The sequence below is a fragment of the Schistocerca serialis genome, chromosome 5 (genome assembly GCF_023864345.2).
Source record: "Schistocerca serialis cubense isolate TAMUIC-IGC-003099 chromosome 5, iqSchSeri2.2, whole genome shotgun sequence".
Lineage (NCBI taxonomy): Eukaryota > Metazoa > Arthropoda > Insecta > Orthoptera > Acrididae > Schistocerca > Schistocerca serialis.
In genome coordinates this window covers 231,648,624-231,667,030 of record NC_064642.1, presented here as the reverse complement: position 1 = coordinate 231,667,030, position 18,407 = coordinate 231,648,624, and the positions used below count along the sequence as shown (strand labels likewise).

General features: G+C 40.5%; 1 protein-coding gene across 6 annotated transcripts in view; it reads left to right on the top strand.

Moving 5' to 3' along the window:
* Positions 1–18,407, top strand: part of LOC126481228 (endoribonuclease Dicer-like) — a 446,265-nt gene that overhangs the window by 365,956 nt on the left and 61,902 nt on the right. For 5 of the 6 annotated variants that reach the window (XM_050104838.1, XM_050104837.1, XM_050104839.1 and 2 more), the window contains exons 17-19: positions 876–1,038; positions 13,265–13,381; positions 16,926–17,138. In XM_050104838.1, coding sequence (XP_049960795.1) covers positions 876–1,038; positions 13,265–13,381; positions 16,926–17,138 — 493 coding nt within the window. The remainder of the gene's footprint in view (positions 1–875; positions 1,039–13,264; positions 13,382–16,925; positions 17,139–18,407) is intronic. The other variant, XM_050104840.1, reaches the window with a different exon arrangement.

Below are 18,407 nucleotides of genomic sequence, written 5' to 3'. Positions count from 1 at the left end.
TGTCACCCTACATTGTGCTCAGTTGACTGAGCAGTTGACAGTGTAGGGAGATAGGCATGTGCTGTGTGTGTGTGTTTGTGTGTGTTTTCTTACCATCTCGAAAAAGGAAGTTCATTCCGAAAACTAGGAAAGCACTGTACCTTTTGTTTGTGTACCTATCAATGATGCAGCACTTCTGCCTTTCAGTGCGTCATTTCCTTTATTCTTAAAAAAAATTTGTAATTCTTAGCCAGCACTTTCCATATGTGGTATTTTTCTGTATCGTTAATTTTTTATTTCAAACTGTTTGTTACTTTCTGATTAGTCTTCGTATAATACATTTCCCTTTCTGCTCTTATCGACTAATGCACGGTGTTTTTTCAGTAATCTCCATCTTAATTATTATCCTGTCTTCCACCTTCAAGTTCTTGTGTTTCCAAATCTCACCTGGTGCAGGTACAAATGGTCATTCATTCCTCTTCATCCCATCCAATAAGTCTCCCCTGCCCTGGGTTCAAGTCGAATTTTCTGTGTTTGTCCCCATTTCCTAAACCTTGCCAGTCCTTTTCCTTCATCCCTCTTCCTTTCCATTCAACACTTCTGCCTGAAGGAGGAGCCACTGGCTCTGAAAACTAGTACATTTCTATATCTTTTACACCTGTTTTCACCTACACTGCAAGGTGAGTAGATTTTTTTTCTATCTATTTAATTATATCTCATTTTCAAATATTGTGTATTTTTGTTGATATACAAGCTAGGAGGTGTATAACATTCACTTTTATGTATTCTGTCAGCACACTACAAATTTTGGCACTGGCCAGCAATTCTTTCTCATAATTTATTAATATGTTTTTGTTACTTATTTATGCAGAAATTAATGCAAGATTTATTTACAGCAGACGGCAGAAGAAAAATGCACAAAAGAGGAGGAGCTATTTCAATCCTGAATTGTGTGATATTATTCCACTGTCTGCAGCTCTTTGTCTTAAAATTCATCTCTTGCCATCAGTCCTCCATAAACTTACTGTTCTGGCGGCAGCATATGAACTCTGTCAAATGGTATGCCTTCTTTCAGAATTTTCTATTAAACCCATGTAAAATTCATATCACTCATGATTAGTTGTTGTCATTATCATATTTTATGTATACATTGTTTTTAATACATTATGTCATTGTTGAATGCTGTCTGTGGAAACTATTGCTCAGTGGTTATTCAGATTTAGAAAATAATAATCATTATTGAAGATTTATGAAACGGAAAATTTGCATATCAGTTTCGTTTCTCTGTTTTGTTCTTTTGTGTTTTACTCCCTTTAGCCTTATGTATTTTCATGTATAAGGGGCAGTCAACTGAAAATAGGAACACAGGAACACCTGCCACAATGAGGCGATAAAATAATTCCATTCAAAAGTAATCACCACACGTGTTAAGACATCTACATCTACATCCATACTCCACAAGCCACCTGACGGTGTGTGGTGGAGGGTACCCTGAGTACCTCTATCGGTTCTCCCTTCTATTCCAGTCTCGTATTGTTCGTGGAAAGAAGGATTGTCTGTATGCTTCTGTGTGGGCTCTAATCTCTCTGATTTTATCCTCATGGTCTCTTCGTGAGATATACGTAGGAGGGAGCAATATACTGCTGGACTCTTCGGTGAAGGTATGTTCTCGAAACTTTAACAAAAGCCCGTACCGAGCTACTGAGCGTCTCTCCTGCAGAGTCTTCCACTGGAGTTTATCTATCATCTCCATAACGCTTTCACGATTACTAAATGATCCTGAAACGAAGCACGCTGCTCTCCGTTGGATCCTCTCTATCTCTTCTATCAACCCTATCTGGTACGGATCCCACACCGCTGAGCAGTATTGAAGCAGTGGGCGAACAAGCGTACTGTAGCCTACTTCCTTTGTTTTCGGATTGCATTTCCTTAGGATTCTTCCAATGAATCTCAGTCTGGCATCTGCTTTACCGACGCTCAACTTTATATGATCATTCCATTTTAAATCACTCCTAATGCGTACTCTCAGATAATATATGGAATTAACTGCTTCCAGTTGCTGACCTGCTATTTTGTAACTAAATATGTATTCGCAGCACATTACACTTGTCTACATTGAGATTCAATTGCCATTCCCTGCACCATGCGTCAATTCGCTGCAGATCCTCCTGCATTTCAGTACAATTTTCCATTGTTACAACCTCTCGATACACCACAGCATCATCTGCAAAAAGCCTCACTGAACTTCTGATGTCATCGACAAGGTCATTTATGTATATTGTGAATAGCAACGGTCCTATGACACTCCCCTGCGGCACACCTGAAATCACTCTTACTTCGGAAGATTTCTCTCCATTGAGAATGACATGCCGTGTTCTGTTATCTAGGAACTCTTCAATCCAATCACACAATTGGTCTGATAGTCCATATGCTCTTACTTTGTTCATTAAACGACTGTGGGGAACTGTATCAAACGCCTTGCGGAAGTCAAGAAACACAGCATCTACCTGTGAACCCGTGTCTATGACCCTCTGAGTCTCGTGGACGAATAGTGCGAGCTGGGTTTCACACGACCGTCTTTTTCGAAACCCATGCTGATTCCTACAGAGTAGATTTCTAGTCTCCAGGAAAGTCATTATACTCGAACATAATACGTGTTCCAAAATTCTACAACTTTACAAATTTATCGAACTGGGAAAAGGGGCGATCAATTTCTGTTTCGTAGAACATTTTTGGCCACTGACGGATCCACAACCGCACCCTCTCTTCCACTTCTTTGTCTGACTGGAACCGACATCCACGCATATCTTTCTTCAGGTCACCAACAATGCGAAAATCACACGGTGAACAATCTGGGGTGTATGGAAGTTTGCAGTGTTTACAAACCAAATCGTTGAAGCGTAGGCCCCATCCAACTGGCAATTTGGAGGCAGGTGTTATCATGCAACTCCTATTGCAGGGTCCCTCTGCTCATAGAGGTCCTTGTGTGTGGTACCGCAATCAGCTTAGGGTGGGATCGAGGCTTGACTTAATGCTAAACACAGTTGAAAATTAACTTCGGTTTTATTTATTTACGTTTGCTTAGCGTTGAGCTGTCAAAGTGAGTAAATGTACAAAGAAAATGAACTGAAACGTGTTCGGTGTGAGAAATAATGCAATTGTGGATGTCAGAGCATAATGTCATTTAAAGAAATTCATTTTGGTACAATAGCACTTGCTAGGCACTGTTATAAAATTTCATCTACTACAAGAGTAGCAAAAACTGTGCTTTGTTTCCAAGTACTAGTAAACAGTACGACAATAACTCCCATCTCATATATTGTTAGTTGCAATTTAAAAGATTTATAATAATCGTAGGCTTTAATTTGAATAATCTGAATGTTTACATGTGACTTGTGTAACAGGTATCAGCAGAATAGAAATTAGTCGGAGTAACAACTATGAAATTTTGGCCTTCCAGATTTGGTCACAAAACTTATACATATATTTTGAATTATTCACAGTTGAATTACTATTAGTATTCCTTAAGTACTTCATTGATAAGGATCATTAAATTTAAGTTCACACTGCATAGTCTTTATTAATTCACAATTATATTACCATGCAAAATCTTGTTTAGAAGCTGACTCTAGCAGAAGCAGCTATCTCGGTCCATCAAAGAAGTGGGTTTCATAAAATGGTGGTTGTGCTGTTTACACTGTACATGCAAATAGTCAGTGAGTAGAATAATAATGACTACAGCGATATTTGAACTTCATGCGAAAAGCATCTCTCGAACCTAACTCGGTCAACAGTCGAAGGTACAGAAATTGCGTAGAAATGAATCAAAATAGAACTGTATGTTTTCCAAAAAGCCATTATGTTATACATCACATATGCATCATTAGAAGCAATAGTATTGATTATAAAACTGACATAACATGAAACTTGCACAGAATTTGTTGAGTCCAATTGGAAGATAAATTCCAAAGTAACAGAACTTGAATGGTGCACATATTCACTTCTTGTACTAGTGATTACTATTTAATCCGATGGCACTTCGACGTTTGAATTTTATTCTGCCAGGAATGAATGTCCTTTTATGAAATTCCATCAGTTGATCAAGAGACCACTGTTGTCTGTGCACACTATTGCAGAAACAAGGCAGATTTGAAAGAATAAAATCTGGAAGATAGGCAACAGTTTTCAAATGCTCAAAACTTAGTATGTGTGCTTAAATGCAAGGTGCTTTTAGTAGCTTCAACAATGAAACTCTTTCCTAATCTGGTAGAAGTTCCAAAGAGATGTTTATAGTAATTGATGAGAAGCCATCTGGTGAAACTGAAGTTACGCCTGGGGTTCCCTAAGGAAATGTTATAGACCATCTGCTGAGTTAAGAGGCAGTCTAAGCAGCACTTTTAAGATTTATTGCAGATGATACTGTCATTTACTTTCCAGTAAAATTATCAGATGATGTAAACATATTACAAAATGCTTTAGACATGATATTGTCATGGTGTGTAAAGTGGCAATTGAACCTAAGCAGTAAATAGTGTGAAGTAATCTGTACGAGTACTAAAAAATTCCATTAAATTTTGCTTACATGGCAAATAACACAAATGTAAAGGTTGTAGATACTGTTTCAAGTTACACTGTTAACTAACATTTTAGTCAGAGAAAATACATTCACCTAATTATTCAGACTGAAGAAACAATTTAGGTTCCCTTCTGAGCCCCTAGGGGGCATACATGCCTACAGTAGTGCACTAATTAACAAAGATAACAAAAAATAACAGGATGTCCAGAAAGAACGACATGAGCTAGTTTGGAGATATTATCCCTAGAAGTTAACAACTACAGTAATACACTCCTGGAAATTGAAATAAGAACACCGTGAATTCATTGTCCCAGGAAGGGGAAACTTTATTGACACATTCCTGGGGTCAGATACATCACATGTTCACACTGACAGAACCACAGGCACATAGACACAGGCAACAGAGCATGCACAATGTCGGCACTAGTACAGTGTATATCCACCTTTTGCAGCAATGCAGGCTGCTAGTCTCCCATGGAGACGATCGTACAGATGCTGGATGTAGTCCTGTGGAACGGCTTGCCATGCCATTTCCACCTGGCGCCTCAGTTGGACCAGCGTTCGTGCTGGACGTGCAGACCGCGTGAGACGACGCTTCATCCAGTCCCAAACATGCTCAATGGGGGACAGATCCGGAGATCTTGCTGGCCAGGGTAGTTGACTTACACCTTCTAGAGCACGTTGGGTGGCACGGGATACATGCGGACGTGCATTGTCCTGTTGGAACAGCAAGTTCCCTTGCCGGTCTAGGAATGGTAGAATGATGGGTTCGATGACGGTTTGGATGTACCGTGCACTATTCAGTGTCCCCTCGACGATCACCAGTGGTGTACGGCCAGTGTAGGAGATCGCTCCCCACACCATGATGCCAGGTGTTGGCCCTGTGTGCCTCGGTCGTATGCAGTCCTGATTGTGGCGCTCACCTGCACGGCGCCAAACACGCATACGACCATCATTGGCACCAAGGCAGAAGCGACTCTCATCGCTGAAGACGACACGTCTCCATTCGTCCCTCCATTCACGCCTGTCGCGACACCACTGGAGGCGGGCTGCACGATGTTGGGGTGTGAGCGGAAGACGGCCTAACGGTGTGCGGGACCGTAGCCCAGCTTCATGGAGACGGTTGCGAATGGTCCTCGCCGATACCCCAGGAGCAACAGTGTCCCTAATTTTTCTGGGAAGTGGCGGTGCGGTCCCCTACGGCACTGTGTAGGATCCTACGGTCTTGGCGTGCATCCGTGCGTCGCTGCGGTCCGGTCCCAGATCGACGGGCACGTGCACCTTCCGCCGACCACTGGCGACAACATCGATGTACTGTGGAGACCTCACGCCCCACGTGTTGAGCAATTCGGCGGTACGTCCACCCGGCCTCCCGCATGCCCACTATACGCCCTCGCTCAAAGTCCGTTAACTGCACATATGGTTCACGTCCACGCTGTCACGGCATGCTACCAGTGTTAAAGACTGCGATGGAGCTCCGTATGCCACAGCAAACTGGCTGACACTGACGGCGGCGGTGCACAAATGCTGCGCAGCTAGCGCCATTCGACGGCCAACACCGCGGTTCCTGGTGTGTCCGCTGTGCCGTGCGCGTGATCATTGCTTGTACAGCCCTCTCGCAGTGTCCGGAGCAAGTATGGTGGGTCTGACACACCGGTGTCAATGTGTTCTTTTTTCCATTTCCAGGAGTGTATTTAACAAGTTACTACCTCTTAACCAAGGAGGACCCTCACTCTTGGTGAAGTCTCTGGACACGGTGGACCATGAATGGCTTATAGCCTTTGTTCAACACTGCCTCGTGGTGCATGAAAACTCGCTTCAGTGGTGTGCTTGGTGGCAAATGGGTGCCAAAATGGCCGGGAATGGAATAATAATAAACTGCATGGTACTCCTGGGGCACACTTCACTTTACTGCACTGTTTACATCGCAATGAGTGCAGTATTCCAGGTGCTAACACTAGGGATACGAATCAGGCATCCAGGATCGGACTTTGTGTGGCCGCAGTCAGCAGAAGCACATGGAGCTCACACAGCTTGGGGAGGCAGTGTGGAAAATGCAGTATCACTCCTCTTATGTAACTAACAGTGACAAACTCTGACAGTGGGTGCACGGTAAGAATCCTGCTGTTTGTGTGTTCATCGGCAGGTGTGCCCCCAGGTGGCGACGCATGCCATGTGGCATTGCACCACAGGTGAGCTACAAGAGCACGGCCGACCTAAGGGTGCTGGGGGAGTGCAGTGGTACCTTGGCTGGCAGGTGCTTCACTGATCACTGCTTTTTGGTCTGTGCAGCCTGTCATCTGCTGCTACAGTTGGAGGTGATGGAAGGTGCCACAAGATACTAGCTCGTTTTTGTAGCAGGAGTACACGTTCACACATACAGCCAACCCTCCCCCCCCCCCTCCCCCCCCCCCCCCCCCCCCACACACACTGTATGTTCACATTATCAAAATCATACTGAAAAAAATATTGGCATACTTACTAAAATAATTGCAGATCAGATATTATACCCCTTGCAGATCAGATATTATACACCATATATTTTCTAATAAGTATTTACTACCACTAAATCAAACAAAGCAAATTCCAGGATAGAATAATGACAAAATCAGGAAAAGGATAGAATGCCAACATGGATCAAATAACGAAATCTATAATTCTGAAAAAATTTAACTAGTACTTAAAAAGTTTTTTACTATGCCTTATGTCATGTGACAATCTCTTCCAGCACCACGTTGGCTGTGATGCATAGCACTTTTATTAGTCTGTCTGTGTCAAATGATATTCTGGTTCTTCTATTATAACAATTTGTGTCTTACCTCATTGTGCTATGTTTTCGATTCTCATTCACAAATGTGCTTACATTAAGAACACAAAATACACAGTAAATTTGATGTAATAAAATAATACCTACAGAATTGGCATTTGCTTAAATTGGCAATTTTCTGTTGTGTTATTGTTATTGTCACTTGTGCTAGTGAAAAAGTTATGTGAAGTTATGTGAGATGCATGTCTCTATTTTGACAACATAGTCAGTTACTTGAAATTATATTGTCCAATGGAAAATCCAGGATGGATGTAACAGTGGTGGCTTCAGTTGCCAGAGACTGCAGTGTGTGTGTGTGTGTGTGTGTGTGTGGTGTGTGTGTGTGTGTCATCTTTTTTTGACAAAGGCCTTTCTGACCAAAAGCTTATTTGTGACAGTCATTTTGCTGTGCCTATCTGTAACTCAGCGTCTCTGCTATATGGTGAGTGGCAACTTTGCTGTTCATGAAATTATATTGCTGTCTGTGATTATTTTGCTGCATACTCTACATACATAAATCTTGAGTTAGTCAGTTTGTGCGGCTTGTTAACTTGTGAGAAGATTTACAATTTTTCTGTATGTGATACATATACCAACAATGTCCTTGTGCTGTTATTGTTTGCTCAAGATAAAGTCTCACAATATTTGCAACTAGGAGCATGCAACTTGAAAGAATCCTTTTATTCCCACATTGCACAGTATAGGGGGGGCTGAGCTGGCTTTTGAACAGTGAGCTATCCTATTTATGAGTGACCTGTAATTTACTCCACTAATATGAGGGTTATACTATAACTCATGGTATGTTAAATGAATATTGATTTTTATTTTTTAGCCTGACCATATACACTCTATTAATCTGAAGTTGTTTCTGTTGCTTTTCTATGTAGTCTTGTTTCTTGATATACATTTTCCATACTGTTCTGTGAACATTCTGCTGTATTAGAGACCCTTTCCGGCTGTTGTAAAGTATTAAAATGAAAATAATCACACTTACCAAGTGGCGGCGGCAGGTCACACACACACAAAAGGGTTTAACTTTTACAAGCTTTCAGAGCCAGTGGTTCCTTTTTCTGGCAGAAGCGTTGAAGGGAAGAAACAGGGGTGAAGGAAAAGGAATGGAGAGGTTTATGGAAACAGGTAAAGTTCAGGAAAGTCACCCAGAACCTCAGGTCAGGGGAGACTTACCTGACGGGATGAGAAGGAAAGACTGATTGTTGGGGACTGCACCAGACGAGATTTGAAATCGTGAGAGCTTAATGGTGGGAGACACAGTAAGATATAAGGCAGAGACTACTACTAAAACATCATGCGTGAGTTAATAAGAGTGAAAAGCTAAGTGCATTGTATGCAACAGAGGTGGGAGGGGGAATAGCAAAAAATAGACAGGTCAGAAAATTTCTCGGATCACCACATCCAATCCTGGTACTGCTGATCCCTCCAAAAAACAACTTCGGAGCACACCACTTGTCAACCAGTATTATCCTGGGATTGAATGTAGTAATCAGATACTTTGACAAAGCCATGTTTTCCTAAAATCATGCCCTGAAATGAGATCCATTCTGCCTGAGATTTTGCGCACCACATGTGGAACAACTTTTCGTCACCCTCCCAATCTCCGCGTCAGACCCTATGCTCCTTGTGCACCCATCTCCCTACCCTATGGCTCCTACCCCTGTGGCCATCCCTGCTGCAAGACTTGCCCTATGCACCCTCCTACCACTACCTATTCTAACCCTGTATCTGGAAAAACATACTATCAAGGGGAGAGCCACGTGTGAAACGACGCGTCATATATCAGCTGTTATGTAAACACTGTTTGGCCTTTTACATCAGCTTGACTACCACCCAGTTATCAGTCAGGATAAATGGACATAGGCAGAGGGTTTATTCAGGCAACACACAATATCCTGTTGCAAAGCATGCTGTACAACACGACAGTCATGACCTTGGTGTGTGTTTCACCACATGTGCCATCAGGATTCTTGTCCCAGACACCAGTTTCTCAGAACTCCGCAGGTGGGAACTAACATTATAACATGTCCTTGGTTCTCATCACCCACTGGCCTTAATTTTGTTAATTCCTTCTATGTCCCATTTTGTCACAGTAACTGCTGCTTTCTTCACTCCATTTAGTTTCCTACATCTTTCATTTTTCACTGTCCCCCTCCCACCTCTGTTACATACAATGCACTTAGCTTTTCACTCTTATTAACTCATGCATGATGTTTTAGTAGAGGTCTCTGTCTTACAACTTACCATGTCTTCCACCTTTTATCTCTCAGGTTTTCAAATGTCATCTGGTGGAGTCCCCAACAATCAGTCTGTCCATCTCATCCCATCTGGTAAGACTCCCTTGATCTGGGGTTTTGGGTGATTTTTCTGAACTTTACCGCTTTCGATAAACCTCTCCAGTCCTTTTCCTTCACCCCTGTTCCTTCCCCTTCAACTCTTCTGCCAGAAGAAGGAACCACAGGCTCAAAAGCTTGTAAAAGTTAAACCCTTTTGTGTATGTTTTCCCCTGCCACTGCTTGGTGAGTAGCTTTTTTATCTATCCATTTACATTATATGCTGTAAGGTATTGACACATGACTTTCTCGGTGTTCTCCAGTATCTCATGGCCATGGCTTCCAGTTGTTCTTTTGCAAAAGAGGGTGCCAATTTTGAACTGTATGGAGAATTCAGGAGACTTTGCCATTCAGAAACCTAATTTTCTCCACAATGACATGAGCAATGAAGGGTAGCACATTATTATGCTGCAGGATGGTCTTTCTCCCAGTGTGCTTATTGGGAGTCACAACAGAGCTTAAAAAATTTGTGATTGCAGTGGATAGCATTTATGGTTAGACTAGGTACAAGAAGATCCACAAGAATGCAATCCTCACATCACAGAAGATACTGCCCATAACTGTCCCAACAGATAGTAATTTTTGCAAAACCCAAGTGCTGCCATCCATAATCTGGCATTTTGTTTCAAGCTTGTATTGAGGAACCAGTTTTCATCACCTGTCTTAAGTAGTCCTCAGAACAAATCACTTCCTAATTTCAAAATCCTCAAAAAAGGATTTGGGTGATGTATTGACGCCCATGCCGTCGTCCGTGATGAACTTGGATGAGTTTCAGCAGCAGACTTTTTATTCTTTAACATGGATTCCAGTGACAGAACGCTGTTCAAACATCAATGTCTGCCAATTTATAAATGTAGTTTGTATTCCAATGATAGAGGTTAATGAAATCACAATATATTGACAAATATTGCGACTTGTGACTTACTCATCTCATGGTACAAATTTACAAAATCTGTGGATTATAATAATAGATACATTTTATACTTCAGTGACAGATTTGCAGTTGTGACTTAGTATGGCTTACAACTTTCTACGTGACACATATATAAGCATTTTATGTAAAGAAGATTCTACAGGGTAACAGAATTCAAAATGATGGAAGCAGATTGTTGCCAGCTGTGACTTCACTGCTACACTATGTTGGATGACATGCATGCTGCATATTCATGATACGTGGCAAAAGTATTAAATTGCAGACATCTATAATGTTTCACTGAAAGTTACCTATCCAGCCATACCATTGTGGGATTCAAGTGGTCCCAGGTGTCATAGTTGTAAAGAAATGTGCTACAAATGAAATACCAAATTTTGATGCCCTGTCACAAGTATGCAAAATACAGTGTAAAATGTGATATATGTGTAATTCTTAAAAGTTTATTGTGTAACCAGTAATGTACACTCAATCATAAAAAGAGCTGCAGCCACAAGGACCCAAATGATCCACTGCAAACTGGTTAGCGATGTACACACCATACACCATTAGATATGCAAATGATTTCTTTTGCACAGTCGGCCGTGCATTTTGGGAGTCTGGGTGAGGCCATAATGTCGCGCACTTTGGTTGACATAAGGGCACCCCAAATGGCCGTGCTGACCATTATGACAGCAGATAGTATCACTAAAGAGCACCTGAATATGCACTACAGCAATGCGACATGTATGACTGTAGGTTGCCCAGCTGGACGAGTTTGAGAGGGACCACATTGTGGGGCTGTGGGAGGATGGGTGGTCCCGTCGTCATATTGCGCACCCCATTGGTCATATGGACACGAGAATCACCTGTTGTTGGTACAATGGATGTGGGAAGGCATGCATACACATATAGATACACATATAGGATCTGAACATCGAACACGCACTGCAAGAAGGGAACATTGAAGGATTGTCCACCATGTGATAGCAGATCTGATGATAATGATCAGAACTTTTCAATGAGCTGTCCTGCCTTCTGTGCAACATCTTGTAAGTGCTAGTACCATTGGCAGATAACTGCATGATGCAAGGGTTGCCGTACACCAACTGTTATACCTGCCACTCGCGCCCACAAAGTGTCATGCCCAACTCTCCTAGAATTGACATAAATAGACATGTGGTCCTGCAAACTGGCTGCAGGTCATCTGCAATTATGAGTCCTGCTTCTGTCTTGGAAGTGACAACCACTAGGTCTGTGTCTGCAAGTGCAGTGAAGAGGTTGTCGAGATGTTACAGTCTCTCGTCAGACATCCTGCCAGCCTAGTGTGATGACGTGGGGAGCAATATCCTATGGTGTCCATCCACTGTTAGTGTTCCTAATGGGCTCCATGGCAGCTGCATGATACAAGGATGAGGTCCTGCAAGTGGTAGCTCTGGTGTTCATGAATGCCCATGCCCATGCCCTATTTCAACAGGACGACTCTCATCTTAATAACGCTGCCACCTCCTGAGTGTGCCTTGCAGCTGTGGATACATTTGCATCTGCATCTGTATTCTGCAAACCACAATGAGGTGCACGGCAGAGGGTACGTCCCATTGTACCATTTATTAGGGTCTCTTCCTGTTCCATTCATGTATGAAGCATTGGAAGAATGATTGTTTAAATGCCCCTGTGCATGCAGTAATTTCTCTAACCTTATCTTCACGATCCCTGTGTGAGCGATATGTAGGGGATTGCAGTATATCCCTAGAGTAACCATTTAAAGCCGGTTCTTGAAATTTTGGTAATAGACTTTCTTGGGATAGTTTATGTCTGTCTTCAAGTATCTATCGTTTCAGTTCCTTCAGTATCTCTGTGACACTCTCCCATGGATTAAACAAACCTGTGACCATTCATGTTGCTCTTCCGTGCAAATGTTCAATATCCCCTGTTAGTCCTATCTGGTACGGGTCCCATGAACAATATTGTAGGATGGATCGCAAGAGTGATTTGTAAGTGATCTATTTTGTAGACTGATTGCACTTCCCCAGTATTCTACCAATAAACTGAAGTCTACCACCTGCTATACCCATGACTGAACCTATGTGATCATTCCATTCCATATCCCTACAAAGTGTTATACACAGGTATTTGTATGAGTTTGTCGATTCCAACAGTGACTCATTGATATTATAGTCATAAGATACTCTTCCATAGCGAGCCACATGGCCCGATCTCTCCCCGATTGAGAACATGTGGATTGCCCTGGTGAGTGTCATCAGGACATCACTTCCATCCACAAGTCTGTGGGGTCTGCATGCTCAGGTGCAAGTGGCATCAGACCTGTACAACTCCATGCCACATGTCTTGATGCTTGTGTTCACAATGTTGGGGGTCCCGATGCCATATTAGCTTGTACATTTTGTGGCTGTGCAGCACAACACATTGATCCTTCCTAATTGAAAAGCATAATCATTTTGTGTGTGTGGTACCACCTACTTGCCTGCCAACAATGATTGCAATCAATCTGGTACTTGTGGGTACAGTTATTTTAATGATGATGAATGTATGATACATTGAAAAGTCCTAAATATTGCAGGAACACTGTGCTTGTGATGATAAGACACCTGAAATGATAAAGGTCATATTTTCATTTTCATCAACAGGTTCCAATATCTGAGGGTTCTGTGTTGGACTATGAAATGCCTGAAAACGCATGTGACATTCAGCTCCTGAACAGTGATTTTGGGGGCTGTGGCTTGACACTGAATGATGTGGAGCAAGTAAGTTAGCTACAGTTTCATGCATTGTTTCACTTCTCTTTATTTAATGTAAGCTGTCTCAAAAGAAGAGTGGTGATCATTTACAATTTGAAATCTGACAAGCATGGTGAAATATACGGTAGTTGTAGACACACTTTCATTGTTAAAGATAATAATGTAAATGTTTATAGTTTCCAAATCATGAGTTCCATTGGGGTGAAACAAATGAGAGAAATATTGTGTTTGACAGAGCTCCAATGTACGATGTTAATAGAACTTTTATTTATTCTTGATTTGCTTTGTCTGTCTTCAAATAATCCTTTATGATCTGCCTGGGAAACCCAGAGTGACAATTGCCCTGTATGTCTTCTATTTCTGGAAACCCGTTTGGTTCCAGTGCTTTGAAATACCTGCCATTTTTTACTAGGACTGTGAAGCTATTTACATGTTCTTAGGTGTTAAATTTAAAATTATTCTTTTGTGAAAAAATTTCATATTTTTAGATTAGAAAGCTATGTACATAGGACGTTTGTCCATGATTGAAAATAACCAGTGTGGTTCAATAACCACTTTAGAAAGTTGCTTTGTAAGCAGAGACAGCTTAATCACATATTTAAGCTAAGCATAGACATTGGCAAACTAAAGCAGAAAGAAATGAAACTGAATGTAGTGTTAGCTGTTGGAAAAGTGCTGATTGAATTTGAAAGTAAAAAACTAGCAACTAAGTGGGCCAATTTTGTCTACCCGGTAACCCAGTGAGTTGACAGAGAGGAATACAAAATACTAAATTCTATTTCCTGAAATTGCCTTTGTGACAAAAACATGATTCAGGTCATCCTCACAAGTTTCACATACATGCTGAAATAAGATTTGAGATGGAATAAATAATAGAAGTAGTGACAGTAACTACTTTCTGCGTTTGATTGTATTGTCCACTGTCGCGCTCCCAGTTTCCCCGCCATCATGCTCCCCATCTCTCCTTCGTCGCACTCCTCACCTCAGGAGAGTTCTTACAAATTCATATGTAATACCAGCAATTGGTTGGGACTGCAGTCTACCCTCTGTAAGTTTGCTTATATATTTAATAAAGACAAAACCTGTATTCCAGATGCTGCATCCATTAGTTTCCTTTCAGAGTATGCTTATACATTGGCTCCAGACTTATCAGTTGTATATAACTGCTCACCTGCCAAAAGATCCACATGTAAAGACTGGAAAGTTTCACTGATCACACAGTATTCAAGAAAGGAAATAGCAGTAGGGAACTGTTACCCAGCAGATTACTCCTAACATCTGTTTACTATAGGATTTTGGAAAAGTTACTGTGTTCAAACATCTATTGGCACACAGCATGGATTCAGAAAATATTGTTCTTATGCTATGCAACTAGCTCTTTATTCTCATAAAGTAAAGCTTTTCATTCTCATAAAGTTATCAGTGTTATCAAAAGAGGGTGTCAAATTGATTCCATATTTCTAGATTTCCAAAAGTCTCTTGATACCATTCCACACAAGTGACCTCTATTCAGATTGCATGCCTATGGAGTTTCATCCCAATTGCCAATTGTTCCACTGGATTCATGATTTCTTGTGTGAAAGGTCACTGTTCATAGCAATTGATGGAAAGCCATTGAGTAAAACAGAAGTGATATGTGACGTTTCCCAAGGAAGTGTTAGAGGCCCTCTGCTGTTTCTAATCTATATGAATGATTTGAGAGACAGTCTGAGCAGCCATCTTAGATTGTTTGCAGACAATGCTGTCTTTTACAGTCTAGTAAAATCATCATAAGATCAAAAACCAGTTACAGAATAATTTAGACGAGATATCTGTGTGGTGTGAAAAGTGTCAGTTGACCATTAATGAAAAGTGTGAGGTTATTGTCACGAAAACTAAATGGAATCTGTTCAGTTTTGGTTACTTGATAAATCACATAAATATAAACACTTTCAGTTCAACTAAATACTAAGGAATTGTGATTGTGAACAACATAAATTGGAACAACCACATATATAATGTTGTGGGATGTGACACTTCATAAATGTAACAGTTCTACTGAAGAGACTGTCTACACCACTCTTGTCCATCTTCTGGTGGAGTATTGCTGTGAGGTGTGGGACTCTTACCAGATAGGATTGATAGAGGACATAAAAAAAGTTCGTAGAAGGGCAACTCATTTTGTATTATCACAAAACTGGATAGAGGTGCCATGGATGTGATATGAAAATTGGGGTTGCAGCTGGGAAGAAGGATCTTCTCATGAAAGTTCAATTGCTGACTTTCTCCTCTGAATGTGAAAATATCTTGTTGGCACCCACCTACAAAGGGAGAAATGATCACTGCAATAAAATAAGACAAATCAGAGCTCTCTCAGAAAGATTTAAGTGTTCATTTTTCGTGCGCACTGTTAAAGCGTGGAAGAGTAGAAAAATAGGTTGAAGGTGGTATGATGAACCCTCTGCAAGGCGCTTAATCGTGAATTTCAGGATAGCCATGTAGATGTCTAATTTAATATAACTACTGTTTAATTATCTTAAATGTTAAGTGCGATGTCACATAATATTTGTATGAGTCAATGATATTGTGAGCTTGTGCTCTTTTTAATTTCTAATAATCATAAATAGCACATAATTGATTGCATTCTTTCATTTAAATGCAACGTAAACCAAATTTTATAGCCTGTCAGTAGTAATTGATAGCGTTGAACAACTTGCTTGCAATGGTTGAATGATATCAATTATTACTGATTATTGTCAGCTCACATTCATAAATTAATTATGTTAATCTGAGTAGTCTTCTTTATGATACTCCTTCACACTGCACAAAATTTAAAGTAGCATGTAGTTAATTTTTTCAATCTGTGTCTCAGATTAATATTATTTTCACATGCTAACTTGCACATGCTTTATGTTTCTGTGATTTGCACTGCATTCATCATACTCTATGGTTGTATTACTTGTTGATAGAAACAAACAGCTTGTGTACCTATCAAAATAACAAATGATCCCCTTTTTATTATTAAAAGTGCAAGCTCTTCCTACACATCCTTTACGTACTATCAGTTCTCATTTCACTTGGTTAATGTTAAGCTTCCCAATTGGCTCAAACTGTTTAGCAAATACTGAGTCCTTTTGCTTGCATATTAGAGATATTGCCTCAATAACTGCAAACTGTCTTCAGCATTCTTGTTGAACAAAAAGTTGATAAATTTCCCTGTAAGTACCAGCTCTTCCATACTATACTCACGTTCTACGAAGTGTCAGCAAAGAGTACTGCTAGATGCAAACCTTTGTGTGTGTGTGTGTGTGTGTGTGTGTGTGTGTGTGTGTGTGTGTGTGTGTTTGTTACGCGTGCATCCTTAAGTGTGGGCACACATGCAATGACCCATATAGTCACTGAATTTTATATGGTGCCTGGCATTTTTAGTGTGCAGTCATAAATAGGACTACTATTTTATTTGACGAGATTTCAGTGTGTTGGAGGCCTGCATGTTATGTTTGCTTATGAAATGTATGTTTATCTCAGTGCTCATGCCTATAATCATAGTGATTTTTTTCTGTTGTCCTAGGCTTTGACTGCAGCATCTTGTGACGACCTTTTCAATTCTGAAACATTAGAGACACTTGGGGACTCGTTTCTTAAGTTTGCTGTGAGCCTATTTCTATTCATTCATTATAAAAGTCATCATGAAGGAACATTATCAAGTATTAAAATGAAAGTTGTTAGCAATTGGCACTTCTACAATGTGGCTAAAGAAAAAGATATTGGAAGTAAATTGCAGGTAAGACATGCAGAAAGTAAGACAAAACTATCATAATCAATGTATTATACCAAAATGAGGTGTGCAGGATGCTATGTTGTTACTGTGAAGTTGTTATATCATTTGTTGTTGTACATATTTTAGACAGAGTGGTAAGACTCTGGATTTGCATGTTATTGGACTGTGCTGTAACCCATATTCCTGCCATCCATATCTAAATTTTCTGTGGTTACCCTAAATCACTTATATCAAATGCTAAGATCTTTATTTTGAAAAGCACATGGCTCATGCTTCTTCCTTGTCTTGATTCATTCCGAGCTCACGTTCCATCTCTGATCATCTTGCATGAATGGAATGGTAAAGCACAATTGAGGAAAATAATTTAACCTATGATTAAGACTGTCTCAGTTACATAACTCCAAGATCAAAATAAAAATCATAAGAACATTGACACAACTGGGGAAAACACTGTGGTGCTGATGGAGAGTCAGTTGACACATTTATCCTTCTCCAACATCCCTGAAAGTTTGTAACATCATAATGGGATCACCCTTTACATTCATATATGATTTTTTTCCCTCTTCCATCCCTTCAACTAATACTGTTGGCAGTGGCTCATTTCATGATACTTCCCAAACCGTTCTTTCTTTTCGATTCATTGCAACATGTCTTTGTTTCTTAATTAATCAGTCCATCAGACTGTGAAATACATTCTATAATGCTGTGTTTCAGAGGCTTCTGATTTTTTCCTTTCCATCTTCCCCATTGCCCATGTTTTGCACCCAGCTGATCCATAAGTTGCTGACATGCACCAACAGTTCTCATTGGATTTACAAAAGTTTGTTGATTTCAGTTATTGCAAAAATCAGTCATATGCCCATTGCTTTAGATGTTGGTCAAGTTGTATCTCCTGAAATATTGGAATATGTGATAGTATTAAAATTAAAACAGCAGTTCCTGGGCAGTGGGGGTTGACTCTCCCACAGGCCTGGCACAGAGTATAGCCCCTTGTGGCCTTCTAAATATTGATACTGTTATTTGTTCTCAAAAAGCTGTCTGTGTATTCTAATGTTTAAGATGTGAAGTCAAAAAAGGCTTATTTCTATTATTGTTCAGAGGTGTTAGTACAATCGGTTCTGTGTATTACTTGGTTACTACAGAGTTGGACTGGTTTTATATTACATGGTTAATACACAAATGGTGTTTACGTGTGCAGTCTTTAAGTGCAGTTTTTTCAGGTTTAGTCTTTATGGATGCCGTGCTACTGGCCTCAATTGAACAGCTTACTTC